Source organism: Camarhynchus parvulus, chromosome 7 (genome assembly GCF_901933205.1).
Source record: "Camarhynchus parvulus chromosome 7, STF_HiC, whole genome shotgun sequence".
Taxonomy (NCBI): Eukaryota; Metazoa; Chordata; class Aves; order Passeriformes; family Thraupidae; genus Camarhynchus; species Camarhynchus parvulus.
In genome coordinates, this window is record NC_044577.1 from 26715153 (window position 1) to 26735146 (window position 19994).

Sequence of the window (19994 nt, forward strand, 5' to 3'; positions counted from 1 at the left end):
TACCTGTCACAAGCTGTGTCACAGCTGCCAAATACCAAGGATTGAGTGCAGCTTCCTTCTGCAAAATGATCTTATTAAACACTGTGTCCTTAGACAAAAAGTGTCAAGAGCACAATATCAGCTGCTAAAGCCAACATAAAGCATTTGAGGAAACCACCTTGGCTGCAAAGGCCTCTCTGGGACCGATTACTTATTTACCATATGCACTGATATGTTATAGTGTTTATGAATCACTTGGAATATCTTTTTGTTTCAGGGAATATATGTCCTTCAGCCTGACCAAATGCAGGTAAAAGATATTACAGGGTAGGAAATTACCCTTAGAATAGATCTTCTTCTTTTCTCTCATTTATATTTTTCTCATGGGACCAGTGGCCATTCTCTGCTCCTTTTCAAGGTGATAGCAGTGCTCCTGCTGGTTGCTGTGGTGTGGCCTCTGCCTTATTGTTCACAGGCTGCTTTGCAAGCTTGGGGTTCAGAAGACCCTGAGGATGTCCTAATGCAGAAGTTGACTCCTGCAGAGCAGTGCAGAGGTGTGGGGTAACACACCACCATAATAATTCTTGAGCTAGTGCTGGCACATGGAGAATACAACCTGTATCTCCTTTTAACAGGCTCCTGTCCTGGGATGAACATTGCTCTTGAAGTTTGGTTTCTCCCTTTCTGCAGGGGATATGAAAACAAGAAAGCAAGATGGTGCTATGTTGTCACAGTTGATTACAATTCTTATGGTGAATAGCTCTGGAGAAATTCAAAGATCTTCTGTTCCCTGAAATCTTCCTTTGGAACTGAAACAACATTTTTCCCTGCTTGTTCTTCATTGCTCTCTATTTTCTTGCTCAGCCACTTCTGGCTGGCAGGCAAGCTGTGCCCCTACCAGGAGAAATTTTGTTCCTGGGGGATTACTTTGTTGTGTTGAAGTGTGAGCAATTGCCAATCTCACAGAATAGTGCCTGTTCCTCTGGGATTTTGCTGGAGTCCCAAGATGTTTCCATTGTTGCTGATTTGTTGTAAGGTCCCACCACAGCACCAAAGGTCACCTGTCTCTATTGTCAGTGGGTGTTGTACTCTTTAAAAACATAATCTTTCAGTTCTCTCTCCAGGGAAACTGGGCCGGTGATGCTTTCTTGCCTCTTGGAGGGGAGAATAGGAACAAAATGTATTCATGCCTGTGAAAACGAAATAGCAGAAGCTGTTAAGTGCAAACTGTGATTATATTTTAAAAGGAGGTTTTAAGTGTTTGTCCATGTCCCCTCTGTAATGGAATTATTTCTGGAAGACAGTGCTTTATGGGTTTAATTACTAAAAGTTGCTTTCTAGTCACTGAACTCCCATTCTTTTGTATTGCAGTTCTTAAATCCACTTCTTATTCTTGTCTTCATCCCAATTTTTGACTTTGGGCTCTACCCCCTGATAAACATGTGCAAATTGAATTTCACGTAAGTACTTGGGGACAGTGCAGATACATCTGTGCTTTTTCTTTTGCTGTAAGTGTGCAGAATAGCTTTTAAGGAAGAGAAACACAATTTTCCCTTCACCTTTCCCAATATTTGAGTATACTTCAGTCCCAAGAGGCAGCATCACCCTGTTCCACCGAAGGGAGTGACTCATTTTCTCATGGAAATGCCAGAGGGTAAAACTCAGTGATGTTGGATTCTGCTCTGTACAGATTTTTCCAAAAGCAGATACAAGTAGCGTCACTTTGAATTTGATCAACATGTTTTCCACCTTGTTTCCCCAGGTCCTGCCTAAATAATTCCCTCCCTGAAAAGTCCCCATGGGATCAAATTCATGGTCCCATGCTGGCTAGGATCTGAGCCAGTGAGTGCCTAAGGAGATTTCCACATGAGCCAAGCATTTTATCCTTAGTCTATGTTAGCAAGAAGTGCAGTATAATAGGAGCAGATCTCAGGTTGTTTATGAGACCCACATTGTGCAATTTGTGTGAATTAACTTCAGACTGTGTGTATTCTGCCTCTGTGGACTGATGCCCTGTAGCAGTGGAAGTACATTATGTGCACTCTTGGAGTGCCTTTGTCAGTGGAATTTCAGCAGAAAGGAGACAAGTTTCTATGCCCCAGCACCACTTCTGCATGTGAGCCATAGCATGGGAAAGGGTGATAGGTGGGGTGACTGGCTTAAAAAGTATGCTCCTAATCCAAACTAAAATGCTGGACAGACAAAACCACATAAAATAGGGGTGGCAGGTGCCTCAGAAGCCTTCCCCTTCACCCTGCTGGTCCTTCCCCATCGTGCTGAATTACTTGCACCTGAAGACATATCAAAAATATTGTCCAGCCCTGCAATGGTGCCGCTTTTGGAGGATACACATCAGAGCCTGTGCTTCTCCCTGATACCATTGTGAGCCCATGGCCTGGACTGTGCCTTGACTTGGCAGAAAATTTCCAGCCTGATGACCAGATCACAGTGTAGTTCACCCAGCAGCACAAACTCAAGCACCAACCAGGATTAAATGCCACGACTAAAGACCATTACGAAGAGAGGAGATGACTGAATCTAGAACCAGATTTGTCTCAAATCTCAACAACTCAATACTCAGTTTGAATCTGCTGTTCTGGATTGTATTATTCTGATTTATATAGATTTTCTCACTTAATTCTCGTAAAGTTGCACTAGCTTTGCCTTGAGTTTAGAAGAAAGCTCTTTATTTCCTAGAAATGTAAATGTATTGGCATGAGAAATAACCCAGAATGGTGCCCCAGATGGTCAGAAACATTGGTGACATAAACTACACATTTTTCTATTCCTTGTTCCCACTGCTAAATAGAATGTTACTTTTCTTTTGCCTTTCCCAAAAGGGACTTGAAGATACATAATTTCTGGTGCTCCTTCCAACATCATGGATTAACATAATGTCATGAGCTATTCCCACTAGAAGAGCTGGGAAAAAGATAATATGAAACTTGCAAGGAAGGAACTTTTCATGGCATGTCAGTTTTAATTGGCCTTAGTGAGTGCTGGCCTCATGCAGAATAATAAAATAGTTTTTAAGTTAAGAGATTGGCAATTTAAACAGCCTGTCATCCTGAGTGCCACCTGTTGGACAGTTTATTACATGGTTTTGGCTCATCTTTGGCTCTGAGGAATGGTATTCTATAGTTTAAATCACTTTTTTTTCCTTAATGGTACCTCTTTCATTTGCTCCATAGACCTATTAGGAAAATGGCAACAGGTATGATCCTTGCAGGGCTGGCATTTGGACTTGCAGCTGTTATAGAAGTCAAAATAAATGTAAGTAAAGCACAAGGCATTCCTCAGAAATACTTTCTTTCCATGGGTTGTTATTAGTGATGTCTGGTAGATAATCCTTTAAGCCATTGTGCTCCTTGATCAAAATTTGTAATGTTTTCTTTACAGTTGAGCATACTGATCCAGTTGCTAATGATAATTCTTACATTGTCTACTTTTCCCTCTCTTTGTCTCTGTGTCTTTCTTTCTAGTCTTTGCAGTTTTGCTGTGCTGGTCATCTGTATTGGTCTATATTCTAGATTTCCATCGTCAAAGTGCTTGACAGACATCTAGTTAATGCTAGTGATTAATTTCCAAAAGGTAGTCTGTTCTCTCTCCTATTTCTTGCTGTAGCTTGCCTATACTTTTCTGTTTGGGGTCTTTTGTGTGTGTGTGGTGGTTTTGGTTTTTTTATTTAATTGTTTCAAAATTCTAAAATTTAATCACTTTCCTGCTTTATGATGGGGATGGCTTTTTTACAAGCCAAATTGTTTCTCTGGGGAGGCAGGTGAATGCTGACACAGACATCAGGGACTGCCAGGCATCCCGAGAGAGGATGGCAGCACATCTCATAAATTCCATGTTAGCTCCTGCAGATTTGTACTGTTTGTTTCTGGCTCATGACCAGCATTGTGTAGACTTTGGCTGACCTTTGTCTCACAAAAGTTACTATAGGATTAATTTTTAAAGCTTCTATGTATACTTAAAATGTTCTGTTAGAGTGGCTGGCTCACAGCCCTGGATTAACATCTGCTGGTTCCTCAGGTGAATCCCCTAACGAGCCTCCCACTGAAATGAGACTGTGTGGGTTCAGGTCTTTTTTCTGATCTCTTTATGTGAGCAAAGAAATGCTCTCATTTCCACCACCAGAATCTCTGGCCAAGCACTAAAGTTTGCTCTGGCTGGGGGTGAGAGGTTCCCTCTCCCTGTGCATGAAAATTTTACCCTAAAGGCATTTTAAGATCTAGCAAAGAGGAGGGTAAGATGGTCCACCTTCACATGACTGTGGGTAGCAGAAGTGAAAAGCTACAGTAATGGAATTTGCTGGATAATATTATCTGCCTGTTGGTCCAAAGCAACATATGGATACAAGGAAATCAGCTCATTCTGACTTCTTTGGCAGTGTGTCTCCCCACCCAGTTAGGTTCAAAATGCCCTGCCTGCAATACCCAAATTATCAGATAAGATAGAAGAAAAATAAATAGCTCTGCAGTATTGCTTGCAGCTACTTGAAAATAAAATGAGAAAAAAAGAGAAGTTTAAAAAAAAATATTAGCTCTGCAGGTAGTACAAGGCTGACACTGATTGATGTACTCTTTCTAGGAAATGGTTCCTGACAGAAGGAGATACCTCAGTGCTGGAGGCATCAGCTTACCTCTCTCAGAAAACAAGGAATAATATCTATACAGTCAGCTGTATAGATAGCAAGGTCCAGTAATGCAAAAGCACTGATTACAGACATGAAGCTGGACTGGGATTTTCAAAACTACTTAACTTCTGGTCTGATTCTTTTCCCAGTCACTGACTGCAGTGGGAAATAATTATTCTGGTCACTGCTTTTGGAAGCTAAGCACAAATTTTTCCATTCTGATGTGGCAGGTGGTTAAATCCAGGCATGAGGGAGCTGTATAATGAAAGCTGTGACATTGTTCTACCTCCTCAGTAGGTGTGCAGTCGGTACACTTAGTGGTGTGAAGAGCAATTTTTGGGAGGAATGATGGGTTGGCCATTGAGCTACTATGAGGAAACCTCCCTAAAAATTATTTATGTTCCGTTTTCTCTGAGTGCAACTTCTGTTGAGGAAGGGATGGAAAAGTGTCATTACGGAGAGGAAGACTATTATGGCTAAAAATGAAGATATATTAAAGTGCTAATAAAGCATACAGATGGCACTTAAAGCCTTTTACTTTAATTAGGAAACTGATATGCCTCGACTTGTCCCTAAAGAAAGTTTAATTCGGGTCCTGAATTTGGCAAAGAACCCTGTTCAAGTGGCAATCCAAGACAAGGACCTATTTCAGCAGCCTGTGGAGTCTTTTCAGGTAAGCATGTATTTGGGACTGAAAGGCCTGACTTGCACATCATTGAAGAAAGGGTGGAGTTTTTTTCAGGCATTTTCTAATAAAGCCCACAGATGCAAAAGCTTGTTCTGCTCCATTGCCTTAGAAGTGCATGGGAATAGCTTAACAAATGAAGCATAATATCTCTGTTGTATGAATCAGAAATTGAACATTTGGAGAAGAATTTCCCCAGCAAAGGATACACCTTACATTCACCTGTAATTAGGAACAGAGCATAACAGGATTACAGACTCCCTTAAAGAGGGGATAGTGTTGCACCTGGTAGGAAAATACAAATCCTTTCTTATCTGAAGAAAGTGTAACCAACTTTATTTTCTTCCACAGAACCCAGCTGAGTACTCAAAATTAATATTGAATGGAGAGCAACAGAGCCTTCACTTCACCCTGCAACATCAAGGATTGACTCTTGCTTTTAACTACACCGTGAAGGAAAAATCAGTATACAGCTTAATTGTTTTTGAGGCAGAAGGAAGCCTATCAAGCCGCTTAGTGAGTGTGGGAGTGAAGTGTAAATACAGTATTAATTCAATGGCTGTGATGCTACAATGGGGTAATAGGCTCATTAATTCATTTGCTCAGTTGCAATGTCTGTCTGCTTGCTCTCAGATGGTCTAAAACTCACTTCTTAGCTAGAGGCACTGGATCTGTACACATTTCTGCTGGTTGATTAATAGAGGCGTTGTGGCATCTGAGAGTTTCTGGGCACACTTTAATCCACTGAGTGCTGCAGTGGGAGAGCAGAGTCATGCCTGCTAGGCAGCAGAGCTGGAAAAAGCTGGGGAAACAGAGCCAGGGGTTTTCCCCCAAAGATGGCTCTATAAAGCAAAGATGTTAAAGAGGCTCTAGAGCTGGCCATGGAATAAAAGCATCAGAGGAATGATTCTGGGATTAGTTATTGCAAGTGTTTAGTGAAAAAGCACAGAAGGCCCATTTGTTTTGCTGAACAGAATGAATGATTAAGCTCATTTCGGGCTCTGCAGCAGAGCTGGCTGTATTTGGACTTCTGTGTATTTCTGCAACGATCAAAGAGGGGCATATGGGATGTGTAGGGCAGATTCTGATATCTTTTATGCATAGCTGTATCCTAAGAAGCTCTCTTGAAATTCATGGTGTTATTGCACATTGTGGCAGATGTGTAAATGCCATCAGAATCTGTCCTCATACTTAAATATCCATTCTCTTTGCAGTTCCTGAGCCTTTTACCTTGCAGGGTAGCCATACCAAGCATTCAATATTATATAGTAGAAACCATATAACTTTTTTAAAATTAATTTAAAGAATTTATTTTGTCATAGCATCAAGGTTTTTTGCTGATGATTAGACTTTTTGATTTGGAGTCTGGGGCTCAATAGCGCACCAAGTTTCCCTGTGACCCTGAAAGCTGTGTGCTGTTTCTTTAGGAAATGGATACTTGTGATTTTCATACAGTCTTTAAGAAGCAAAAGCCTTCAACAGGTTTGGAGCATAGCAGTCTCAGAGCTCAAGTACATCTATGCCACCCCAGCTGTCTAGACTGTGCTTAAATTAATGCCCACCCTGGCACAGGCAGGCTCTCATGTGCTGGGAAGCAGCTGTGCTGTTGGGTGGTGCTATTGACCTGTCATTCACTGCTCTAGACAAGGGAGATGTGGAAGACAGTGTGATAAATTATACTTTTCCAGCATTGCAACACAAGGAAAGCAGTGCCAGCATCACTGCTGTGTTGCAGGGCTCACTCTTGAGTTACCTCCCTCAGTGCTGGGTTGGCCCACTCACTCAGGTGGGAGTGCTTTCCTGGAAGGATCCTATCTCAAATTGGTTTCTTCTCCTCTGTGGGCTGTTGAGTAGGCAGGAAATGAATTTGAGAGCTCTGGGGATCATCAGTGAAAACGAGTAATAGTTTGGCTGGTTTGTCTGCAATGAATGAGAGTATTCATCCCCTTGTGTCTCCCATGGAAAAAAAATGATGTTGGCGTTGATTATTTATTGCTCTGACATTTATTATTCACTGTGGCTATTTATTATTTAGGGCATATGTTATTTGTGGGTAGCATATTACTCTGAAGTACAATAGACATTAATAGATATACTGAAATTCTGGATCCCTGGTCTCAGAAACTCAGGGTTTTGCATCAGGAAAAAAAGTGTGGAGAAAGGGCCAGAAAATTTTGAGAGAGAGCCAGTTTCTAAAGTCCCTTTTGGCTTGCCTGGGTTCCATCTGTGGGCAGTGCAAATTGAAATTGCCCTGCCATCTTCAGTGGACATGGCACAGTTCTGGATTTCTACCAGCCAAGAGCTTTGCTTTGTGTTCTTTTTTTGTGACATACAAACTCCAGGGCAGGGCTGTGTCTTAACTGTGTTTTTTCAGCATTGTACACCAAACAGCTTTCTCCAGATGAATGTTGCTTAACTATCTAGCTATTGTTCTAGCTGTGGTCTCCAGGAGGGAGACTCTCACTTCCCAGTGTGCCCATGCAGATGGACATTGCAGGGATCTGTTTGTGAGCACAAACATCTTGGTTTCTCCTACTCTGTGCCCGCACATTACAACAGTTTAATCTCTTGAGTACTGAGGATCAGGGAAAGCATGAGTGATGCGTGATCATCAGTATAGTAATCCTAGCAGTTCCTCTCAGTTTTAGACTTCTGTGAAGTCCGTGAATATGACAAGAATCAGGGTCTGAAAGTTAGGCATTTGCAGATTTTGTAGGAGTAAGGCACTCAAGTTTAATTGTAACTAGTCACTGAAAGATGCTAATGTGAATAACGCTCTCCTGCTAGCTCAAGATCAAGAAAAATACTTTTTTTGGAGAGTGTTACATGCCTCAGTAGAAGGGTGACTGGCTGAAACTCAGTAGCCTTTGTTACAGAAGAGATGAGGAAAAAAGATATGATCTCATCTTAAGCCCTTGGAGGAGATGAAGTTTTGCCATTGGCTTCATTGTACCAGGGCTCCCCAGCTGTGGCCTGATGTAAAGCTTATGTGAGAGTCCAGTCGGTTTCCACAGGCTTTGCAGCACATGTGTGACTCTGCAGACACCACTATTGTCTGCCACACATTGTAAGGCAGCGTTAATAAATATGTTTGATGGTTTTTTTTTCTTCCTCTCTTTAGATTACAGACTTGGAAGCAAAGCCAGAAAATGGTTTAGCAGCTGTTAGGTAGGAATGGGGTTTTTTTGAGGATTTGGCGGTGGTTGGGTGAGGGAAAGTGCTTTTGTCTAATGCATCTGTATGTAACATAGCCCAGATGTTCTCGGGTTGGAATCCAGTCCACACTTCTCATGCAAGACTTGGGTGTCAGCTGTGGAGGCTTGACAAAGTGTCACCTCCCACACATGCCATGCAGAGCTGAGAACTATTGCTGCTCACTGCCTAGGGTACTCTGGGCTCTGATGGCAACATAAAAGAGCTCCTTCCTTGGAAAAGTGGCAAATTCATCTCGCTGATGAAAGGGAAGCAGCAATTTGGATAGGAACTGTTGCTGTGTCCTTTGCAAATTGGCCAACCCATGGTGTTCACCCAAACTCATGTACAAGTGTCTACTAAATTGGAAGCAGCAACAATTTTATATCCTCATAAACAATTCTGCTTAGTGCACTCTTCCTAATTTGAGCTACTCCATTTAGTCCATGAACACTCATGTTCTGGTTTGTTCTGGCTGCTGAGGTGCAGAAGATGCAAATTTGCAAAAAACCCTCAAAGACTAAAGCCCAAAACAAAACCACAAAAACAAACAAACAAAATCCAAAAAACCCCCAGGATTCCAGGTAGACTTTCCAGAGGATTTGGGCAAAGTGAAATTAGAAAAAAAAAAACCAAAACAACAAAATGAACCCACCACAAAATTAAAAAACCAACCAAACAAAACAAACCTTAAAATCAATGTCCAACCCCTTTATCTGAAAGCCTGTATAGACAAACTAGGAGAGCAGTGTTGCTTCATAACCCTGTACTTGTGAAGGTTTCTACTGACTAAATACCTTGAAGACTTGATTCAGTCAGAATTTTTTTTTATATTTTCTTGTTGAGATTTTTGACAAAATCCCCAGACTTTCCATTTAAGAATTTGTAAAGAAGTTTCACTAGGAAGAAACTATTTTTGCACTAAAAATTTACTTTTGTTAAGCACTTGACTAACTTCAGGGATTTCACCCCCATTTAAAGAATTGAAAACCAAAACATCTTAAAACATACGTCAAATGAAAAGCACTTGGTTTTACTATCAATTTTTGAATTGCCAGAAGGAAATTGTCTTTTCTCTATGAAAAAACACCAAACAAACTGTTCCCATATAAGTTTTAGTTTTGGTGAAGATATCTTATTATCCTAGAAAACTCCTTGCCACTGGTAGAAGCTCTTTGCCAGCATGGTGCACCTGCTCATCAGGATGCACAACTTCACAGTTTCCTGTGGTAGGATGAGACTCTGTCCCCTCACACAGCCATGGAACAGTCAGCACAGTGTCACAGAATGGTCTGGGTTGGAAAGGACCTTGAGATCACCTTGTACCAACACCCCTGCCATGGACAGGGACACCTCCCACTAGACCAGGTTGCTCAAAGCCTGATCCAACCTGGCCTTGAACATTTCCAGAGATGAGGCATCCACAACTTTGTTGGGCAACCTGTTCTGGTGTCTCACCACCTTCATAATGAAGAGATTCTTCCTAAAATCTAACATAATTTAACCCTACCCTCTTTCAGTTTAAAGGCATTCCTCCTAGTCCTATAACTCCATACTCATGTAAGAAGGCCCTCTCCAGCTCTCTTGTAGGACCTCTTCAGGTACTAGAAGGTGGTCTGAGGTCTCCCTGGAGCTTTCTCTTCTCCAGGCTGAACAGCCCCAACTCTCTCACCCTGTCTCCACAGGAGAGGTGCCCCAGCCCTCTGATCATCTTCATAGCCTCCTCAGAATTTGCTGCAATCTTTGTTGGTCTCTGAGACTGGATTGCCAGGAGGTTCTAGACCACAAAAAGTGAGGGTCACTTTTCATAGAAAAGAGAGTAAGAGGGTAAGCTTATGCAACAGGGAAAATAATCTTGTATTGAAAAACTAGGCAATGAATCAAACAAATATTTTGGTAACTTGCAGAAGAGACTCTCATAAACTTGTGGAATTACAGAATGCTTTGGGAGATTATGCAAACTTCTAAAGTGTCTGCTATTATGCTTCTCCTGCCCTGTGTGACAGGTCAATGAAATATGGTTTCTTGCAGGTTCATTAATGCTTTGAGCCAAGATGTCAACCTCACCATCGATGGCAAAAGTTTCATTGCTGTTCAGAAAAACTACAGTGCTTCTGAGTACTCACTGCTGGAGAGGGACATGTAAGTCTCTCTTCCTGAGCTGAAGGTCCTTGCTGAGGCATTTCCTTGGGTACAAAGAGACTTTTCTCAGCCTAATAGCAAAACCCGCATTGCTATTGTCTTGGCATGTGGTTGTGGGGCAGATGTTTGTAAAAAGCAGAATTATCAACTCAGTGCAGAGCAGGTGCTCCAGGCCAGTCACGTGTGTGCAGAAGTTTTTATTCACATTATGTGGGGCCTGGAGGGAAGAGGCTGGCCGTACCTGTGCATCTGCCAGTGGAGTAAGGTGGGACATGGTAAAGTCTCCTCTGCCATTTAGTGCTAGCTTTATTTTGTTACTCTCTCAGGCCCAAGCTCCTCGTGTTAGGGTGCTCTCAGGGAAAGGCCAGCTGATATTCCATGCTACCAAGTGTTAGTATGTGGGCTGGTCACATCAAGTAGCATTACATGGCTTTGCAGTCTGGGCTTGTTAGACAGGGGCTCCATATGGCCTTGGTTTGGCAGCACTGGAGTTTGCTCTTGTAGGGTATTTCCAGCATTTCCAATGTTTCAAAACAAGCTTCATGGCTTTTCTCTGCATCAGCTCCATCCAAAAAATTTATTGCTGCAATTTAGTAGGATGCAGCAGTCATTGTGGCAATGCTACTGAGCCTCTGTGCCATCTCACACATCCAAAATCAGAAGAACAAATATGAAGGCTAATTTGCTCTATTGAAAGGAAACAAAGTTGCTTCTGGGTTCACATCTCTGAGATCCTGTTGACTACTTGTCTGCCCTACATTTCCTGAAGAAATGCAGCAAAATTTGGGAGGAAAAAAAAACCTAAGGGGAGGAAAAAAATTACATCAGCACTAAGAAAGAGCAGAAACCATTAAAAATGTTAGCAATGGCCTGGGTCATTAGGTAAATTCCAGTCAGTGTCTAAGTGCTTCTGGAAGGATAAGATATCAAGAACTCCAGTGATTGTCTGATGTAAATGCTACTGCATTTTTACATCTTGCATCCTCCCTGCTCCATTTCAGGGGTGTGTTTGATAGCTCTGCTCTGTGTTCTTTGTTTGTGGAATTAACTGGGAAATACTGTCCTTCATCCTTTTATCTAGATATAATAATGGAAAATGCATAACTGAAACAGGAGAGTTCCCCCTGGAGCTGGGGCTGCTTGACTTTGGTGCCTCATACACTGTCGTGATAACTAATGTAAGTGTTCCTGTAATGGTAACATACTCCCCTTCTACTCTCTGGTAGTGCTTTTGTTCCTGTATTGGTGACTCTTACTTGCTTTGTCCACTTTCTGATCCCTGGGCAGCAGCCCTCTGAAGGCAGCCTGTTATCAAAGGGATTTGAAAAAGTTTTGGTACCTACATAAGCGGGTGTGAATTTGTTCCACCTTCCACTGTGATCGTGTCAGATTGCATGGGTTAAAAAGAAGTAAAATCTTTTCCTTGATAGAAATCCTCCATAGAAAATCATGTTATCTGTGGTTTGTGCTGGTCTCTTGCCATCCCTGAGTAGGTAACATTGACCCAGAGCACTGCAAAGAGTTATAACCATCTGCCAAGAGCTGGCTCTGCTTGTGGTCTTTAAAATATTGTACCTGGTGGTGCCTCACACTCAAAAAAATTGCAGAAACAGTCTGCTCTATCCTCACATTTAGCTTACTGAACTAAAGTCTGATCTTCCAAGATTTTGTAGATTATGCATAGGAGGAAGAGGGACAAAGTCTTGAGGGAGGAGGTTGGTGAGGTTGTACATCTGTTTCCTCCTCTCACTGTCTGTACAGCTAATTTGCAGCCTAGGATAAAGTCAAGGCTTGGTTTTCTGAACAGCCTAGCCCTGATGAGGTTGAGTACTTCTGAGAGGGTGGATTCCTTTTCCTGCCTGCCAGCCTCTCAGACACACTGCTTCAACCCTGGTCCAGCTGGCTGGAGCCACAGAGATGAACGTGATCAGCTTAGTTCCCATTGTAACCTTTCCACCAAAAAGGCACACAGACAAACTGGGTCTGACAGGACACACTGCTAAGCTGCCCTCTGGGACTTTGGCTGCTGTGTTGTGATGAGCAGAGCAAAGTGTTATCAGCTACTCCCTGGCAGTAGCATCTCCCTGTTGGGCAATTAATGGGAGCTGTTCTTGTCTGCAGAGTCCAAATACGTCGGGGGAAAAATATAGCCATGAAGCACCTGGCTTTTTTTTTTTCCAATTCCAGTAGCTGGAATGGGATGTACAGCCCTGGAGGGAACAAGCAGATGCTGCCATCTGTGAGTGCAGAGATTTATGTACATAAAACACACACACTTGAAGTGATGTTGGCCAGACCCCTCTTCCATGGCTGCAAGCCTCTTTCACCAGATGAGAAACCAGATAGACAAGTTGCATTAAAAATATAACACTAAGAAAATTGCCCCAGAGCCTCTGGTAACAGGGCCAGCTGAGGTAAATGTGTCCCATGTCACTGTGCCAAGGATTCCAGTTTGTGGTCCCATCTGCGTAAGTCCCTGCAATAGCCCTGGCTGCTCAGAGTGGCTGTGTGCCTCAGCCCTTCCGAATCCTGTGCTAGTACTTTAATATTTTTCATCCTCTGTTTTTCCATTTCTCTCTCTGTGGTTTCTGCTTTCTGTAGAGAGTTAGTTTGGTTGAGGCCAAGATCACTTTTAATTATTGCAGTGATTTGTACTGAGCCCTGCTCCTCTGCCAGGAGTGCCATATAGAAGAACCAAGAATACAATATATTAGTCTGCTAATGTAGCTGAACTGTGAAACTTAAATCATGGGGATGCTGCCTTCTACCCAGCCTTCCTCAATGTGCAGTTACAGCATGGTGCTTGTGACATTTCTTTATGGACTAAAGAGCAATGCACAGCACTCTTCTCACCCCTTTTAACCTGCTGAAATACAGTCTCTTGATTTGCCTCCCTGGCAATGATTGGTGATTAAGAACATCTCGTAAACATCCCTTGTATTTTCCCAAGTACTCTCCTTAAACACAGGGCTTTCTGCCTGAAGTCATTTCAATCTAGTGTTTTCTTGGCTTCTAGTCAAATCTCTCTCAGCCTCTGAGCCTCTCTGCATCACAGGCAGTATTAATTACACCTGGGAAAAGAAACAAAAATAATTAGGAATACAGCTACCATAACTGTCTGAATAGATCTAATATGGAGCAGTCTTTGCTACTCTTGGCATTCCTGAGCTGAATTTGTTTGGGTGTCAATGATGTCATAGGGAAGTTGTACAGTGCTGATAAGATGGGAGCAGTGACCACATGGATGCAATGAGCACTTACCCTCTCATCCTTCTTCAACCTTGGAGACAGCAGCAGGTCACAGGCTCGACAAGTCACAGAACCTCACAGGCATTCCCACAAAAGACAACTTGTTAGTTTGCAATAATTCAGGGAATTCTTGTGGTACATAAATGAGCTGGAATGCTTCCATCCTGTTCTCTCTGCTCTGTGTAGCAGGAGTCATCCTATTCCCAGGCTTGGAAATGGCAGGGTTGAGAGACATAGTTTGCTTCAAAAACTTTGGTTTTTGGTAAATTTGCTGCTGTTGTCCAGGCTAAGAAAGACCTGATCTTTCAGCAACTAATCAGTGTGCCTTTATTGTCCTGCTAGATTTCTGGAGGTGCTCTTGAGACATGGAAGTCAGAAGACATCAAAGCCAACAATGTCCATATGGCCTGGCAGTTACCACAATATTTACTGATATCTGCTGGGGAGGTGATGTTCTCCATTACAGGTCTGGCCTTCTCCTATTCTCAGGTACTCCACTTAAAGATAAGGACCTTACAATTAGACTTCAAGATTTATTTCTGCATCTGTCATTGACTTGTCATACCTCCTTTGACATGACACTAACAATGTTATCTATCCTTCAGCTGAAAGTGGTATTGTAACACAGCTTGCTGGGTGCCCTCAAGCTAAATTAATTCATATTCTGAAGGTACCTGTTCTCAGTGATACTTGGAAATATCCTTTTCTGGTAAACCTGAGAACACAGAACAGAACTGGATAGTTAATGGGAAAACTCTGAATATTTTAATACCAGGGTTTTCTCTTAGCGTAGTATTGTGTGCTATGTATTTTTCAGTGATATAAAGGCAGGGTATTTCAAGGGCTACAGGACTGCATGAGGACTTGGCACCTGCTTTAAATTGAGAGACTGAAGGGGTCTAAACATGCAAGGTTGTAACAAGTGAGCAAGGGGTAATGAACCTGCAAGGGATGATTTGATTGTTGTCTGGGGAGGTTGATGAGAAGTGAGGACTGAGACATTACATGGTCAAACAGCTACTGAAGCTGCTCAAATCTATCCCTGGAGTAAGGTGCAGATGTTTATTAATGAGGATGATTAATGCAGTGGGATGATCTGTAATGGGATGTGAAAAATTTGTCCTCAGCAGGAAATTTAACATCAAGATCCAGTCTCTTTTCCAAAGGTGAACAGCCACATGGCACCAGACTCCAAGCTGCAGGGCTTGTGTGGCTCCTTGGACGTCCTGATGGTACCATTTCAGATGCTGCAGGTTGGGGATGACCCGGATTCAGCTCTGCAACAACAGCACTTCCTGCTTCTTCATGTGCCCTTCTGTCCATGTTTTGAAAGCTCCTTGTATGCAGATGTTGAGATTAACCACAGATTAACCACTCCACACAGAGGAAGTGCCCCCATCTCCTCCTAGGCTGAGCCCAGTGGCACCTGCACTGGGCAGGACTGCAGAGGGTGAAGTAGGGCCGAAGGGCGCAGCGCGGTTCCCACTGATCAGGCCCTTCTCCTCTTTTCAGTCTCCAGCCAGCATGAAGTCGGTGCTGCAGGCAGGCTGGCTGCTCACTGTGGCTGTGGGGAATACCTTTGTGCTCATTGTTGCTGAGGCTGCACCAATGGCACAGGTATGGTTTGGCTCTTAAAACAAGTTGTGCTTTACAACAGGCTGCTGGTGCTTCTGGATGGCCCTGTCCTGGTGCACAGCTTCTCTGCCCAGCCCCAGGCTCCTGCACCTGACAGCGGCTCACTCTGAGCTGTCCCCCTGCCCCTGCTCTGTGGGGCCCTCAGTGGAGCTCCCCTGGGGAGCACTGGCCCTCTCTGGCCCTCCAAGGGCTGGAAGTATCTGACCTGAGCTGGTAATGCTGCTGGAGCTCAGCTCTAGGCAAGCTGGCTGTGTCTGCTCCTGGAGCCTGGACACAGTGGCAGCCACACCTTGAGTGCTCCCCAGAAACGAGACCCGTGGGCACTCAGCTCTTCCTCAAGGGTCTCACCTGGGGAATCCTGCCAGGCTGCCTGTGACACCCCTGAGATATCAGGCTGACAGGGAGAGGTTGTGGTTTAATTCAGGTTGTGAAACTTCTGGGACGATGAAGGTCTCTACTGAGGCTTATTTCTGGCTAGCATGAATCTGCCTCTCCCAAAAGAATCTTGTAGGCAAAAAGCCCAGGTGGGTATGTTCCAGTCAGATTTGTAAAAAAAGATTTAATGAAACCAACTCAATCTAACCATTTTATTTCAAGAGGTATCACATGTTTGTAATTACATTATGTGTACAAGCATTTATCAGAAAAACAGGATGAGAAAGTTTCTATCTTGTGAGCCATTTTGGAAACTAAGAAATAATTTTCACACAGCTCTTTATAAAGCACTTGAAAGTGCAGAGATATCCTCCAGACTGAGAGTCTGGGGTCTCCTGACCTGCTGTTCTTTTTTCTTTCCTAGTGGGCTGAATTTGTCTTGTTCACTGTTCTCCTCTTTGCTGTGTGCATTATTTTCTCCATCATGGGATATTTCTATGTCAGTGTGGATCCAGAGGACCTAGAAGAAAAGGAAGAGAAGAGAGAGACATCAAGCAGAGGAAACATGATTGGTCTTGTTACTCAGAAAACAAAGCTCTAACACATCATGGGTTGGGATTTTTTTTTAACTCAGCTATGAGAAGGTGAAAGAAGGGTGGGGACAGAGTTATTTTATTTTAGAGCATTGCAGTCTTTGTTACTCAAAATGTAACCACCTTATAAATGGGACCAAATGGCCCTCTATAAAAACAATGGGGGTCCTGAAATCAGAGCAAAACTCCTTGGGAAAGCTCCTCAGGTATTAAAAGCCCTTACTAGTATTTACAGTGTAATTTAAAACCTGCCCATCTTTTTAAGCATGGAATGCTTTCCTATGATTTTGCCTTAAACATATATTTAGGGCAGCAGGGAGGAAGGGTGGCAGGAATGCCATATGACACAAAAATCTGGAAATGTTATGAGAGAAGAAAGAGGAAAAACTAGTATAGGAATTAGGGAAGAATAGATGTTAGTGACAGAAGGATTTTTAATGCTGTCATCAAGGACTGTAAGGGTTACACACAATCCCAAAGGATTTCATCGTGTAACTCTCCTTATGAGTATTTCATCCCATTATTGCATGTTATGAATGGTTCTGATTTATGATTTTCACCTTCAGGCTCAGAAGTAATAACAGGGAATTAAATTCTGCAGGCTAAAATATTCCCAAAACACTGCTGACGAAGACAAGCATGCTGCCACCTCTCCCATTTTTTCCCCTAGAAGTTTTTAACAACTGATGGTGTTCTTTGATTAGACATGATTAGAGAATTGCTTTATGCTTTCTTATTTCAGAATTCCAAACAGTTATTTGCCATCTTCCTATACATTAAGCCTTTATTGGGCATTTCCTTTTACAGCACCTGTCGCTGCAAGTTAGGATATAGCTGATTTCTTATCTCATGCCTCAGTTATTCCCCACTGAGAGACAAGTTGCAGTAGTTTCCATAAAATTCCAGGCATCCTGCAGTGAGTTATTTACAAGGATGCACTTTATCATTTTTTCAGTCTACAAGAGAAGACCGTGGCATATGAGATTTTTCTTTTTCCTCCTTGTTTTTCTATCTCTACCAGACTTTGGATATAGCAATTTTATTGGAATTGTGATATAATTGTCTGATTTTCCTCAATTGCGTGAAGCTGTGATTTCATGTTCTGCATAGGGGTAATCCAACCACTGCTGATCTAGTAAAACTCCTGAGAGAGTCCCTGCCTTCCTCTGTCACTTCCAAGGCCACAGTTGTAACAGGTCTGGCCTAATTTAAAACAAGGTTGTCAACAGGATCTTCAGGTTCACAGAGAATAGGTTTTAAATTATGCTTTCCTCTTCCATCTTGGCATTGGCCATAGGTGGTTACTGATACTTGGATTCAGGACATCACAACATACATGTTTAATTCCTGTTCAGGACAGTGATAGGAAATACACTTAGTTTGACACCACCTCAGCTCCTTTGATGTGCTGCCAGTGTGTGTGTGTATCTTCTTGAGTAACACTAACAAAACACAGCTTTTTGGTTTCTAACTCACAGCCTAAGATTGCTCCCTCTGCTTCCCATCCTAAGTGGGCACGGACTTTCACCACTAGTTCTGCATGAGCTTCTGCCTGCTGTGAAGTAGCATCTGGGGTTGTGCCAGATGGGGACCATGGTCTCATCAGATAAATGAGAAGATGCTGCAGATGTGCACGCAGGAACACTTGGGGTGGTTCAGTCCATGCAGAAACATTTATTAAGCTGTGGTGGCTGGATCTGGGCAGCTGAACCCTGCAACTCCATGGAGAATGAAGGGCATTGAAAGCCACCGATTAGGTCATCCAACCTGCTTCTCAGAAGCCAAGTGAGGATTATTCCCCTCTGTTCTTTCTGGTATTGTTCTCCTGCTGTGATTCTTTGTGTGGGCTCTTTCTCCTCCAAGCATTGTTGTTTTCCTAATCCCATTTTATGACACACTGTGAATCGGCTCAGAGGCTGCTGAATCACTCTGCTGTGATGCTGTTTGACTGGCTTCCAATTTGAAGCACTAATAGAAAGCATTTCTTCCTCCACCCACTGCAAACAAAACAAAAATCCCCAAACTGAAGGAATGGCCAGGCTCCAGTAACACTGAACAAACACAATTTAGAATTATTGGAGCATTTAATTTTTTATAAGCCTTGAATTTAAAAGTATGTTGGGGTTCGAGGGCATATGTGGTGTAGAGACAAATTAAAATTATTGAAACACTTTCCTTGGGAAGCATTGGTAAGCAGTTCAAAGTTGCAGGAGGGAAAGCAAGGTCTCCAGATCTCTAAGACTACATATGCTTGAGAACCTCTTGATTTTTTTTTGTTTTATTTCCTTATTGGCGACACTACCAGAAGCTGTCACAGACTCTGAGCTTAATTTAAAGGAATCATTCCAAACTCATAAAAGATACATTTAGGATGTCATCTGTATCTGTTTTTTAGACTCCTGATGCCAAATTGCCCCTTTCCAAACATCTCCATGTTCCAAACCATCACCATAATGCTGGGGGAAGGAAAAATTGTAATTCACAGTTGAGAAGATTATGAACAGGAAGGCAATGCTATAAATAAAGTGCTAACATGAGGCTGGGGGCTGCTCCTGCAGCCCCTCCCAGGAATTGCTGGGGGGACTGTGAGGCTCTGCTCACATTTCTCTCAGAGATGAACTGGTTACTTCTTCCCACGTGCTCATCATCACCTATTGGAAGCTTTTCCCTTCTCTGATCTGCCTGCTTGGTTGCTGGTATGATCCTTCCCCACTGCTTCACTTCAGCTGCTGTTGTAGCTTTGCTAAATTGGACCCATTTATTTGGAATGCACCAGCAGTTTGGAGGGATTTCCACTGGCATGCTCACAACCAGCCAGGAGCGGGCTGGGGGCTCTAACAATGAGCTGCCCCTTCTGTAGCTGGAGAAGGTGGGAAAATAGCACATTCAGCCTAGCACTTCTCCACTTTTAGAGCCACAACTCCATCCTTGGAGGCCTTGCATCACTTTCAAATGGACTCAAGACTGGATCAAAGGTTTGGGACTTGATTCCATAGAGTAATGAGGTCTCTGGGTTTTTCCTCCATAGTATCACCTCAGAGATGGGGCCATGCTCAGCTCTTCATACCCTATTTTAGAAAAATATTCTTTATTCCTTACAATTCTTTGCTTTAGGATCACAGGGAGGATCCAAAGTAGTGATAGCATATGTAAAGCTGAATGAACCTCTATAGAGAAATAGCAACCTGCTGCCTGTCCAGCTTCGTCTGTCACTGAAGACTCTCAGCTGTTGGTGAAGCTTTCCCTGGCACAGATTAGGGAAAGCTCACTCCAACTGACCTACAGGAATTATCCTCTCCAGCTGAGGGACAGGGAAGAGGTGGTGGGGGACTGTAGATGTGCTGCTGCACAAACTGTCATGGAGATTGCAGGGGTTTGGCTTTGCTCTGCAAGTATGCGTGTTTATCTGTTTCTCTGAAAGGTGCTTTCTGAGGAAGAATTTTGTGCAGAAAATTCATCTGCACTGGCTGTTGCCAATTTTCCCCTTAGCAGGTTGTAAGTGTGA

At 42.9% G+C, this 19994-nt stretch overlaps 1 protein-coding gene across 1 annotated transcript in view; it reads left to right on the top strand.

Moving 5' to 3' along the window:
* Positions 1–17248, top strand: part of SLC15A2 (solute carrier family 15 member 2) — a 38325-nt gene extending 21077 nt beyond the window's left edge. Inside the window, exons 12-22 of the mRNA XM_030952366.1 lie at positions 257–289; positions 1351–1439; positions 3171–3252; positions 5166–5291; positions 5655–5819; positions 8425–8471; positions 10527–10637; positions 11719–11815; positions 14229–14375; positions 15399–15503; positions 16321–17248. Of these exons, the coding sequence (XP_030808226.1) occupies positions 257–289; positions 1351–1439; positions 3171–3252; positions 5166–5291; positions 5655–5819; positions 8425–8471; positions 10527–10637; positions 11719–11815; positions 14229–14375; positions 15399–15503; positions 16321–16497 (1179 nt within the window). The 3' untranslated portion in view covers positions 16498–17248. The remainder of the gene's footprint in view (positions 1–256; positions 290–1350; positions 1440–3170; positions 3253–5165; positions 5292–5654; positions 5820–8424; positions 8472–10526; positions 10638–11718; positions 11816–14228; positions 14376–15398; positions 15504–16320) is intronic.
* The last annotated feature ends 2746 nt before the right edge of the window (positions 17249–19994 follow it).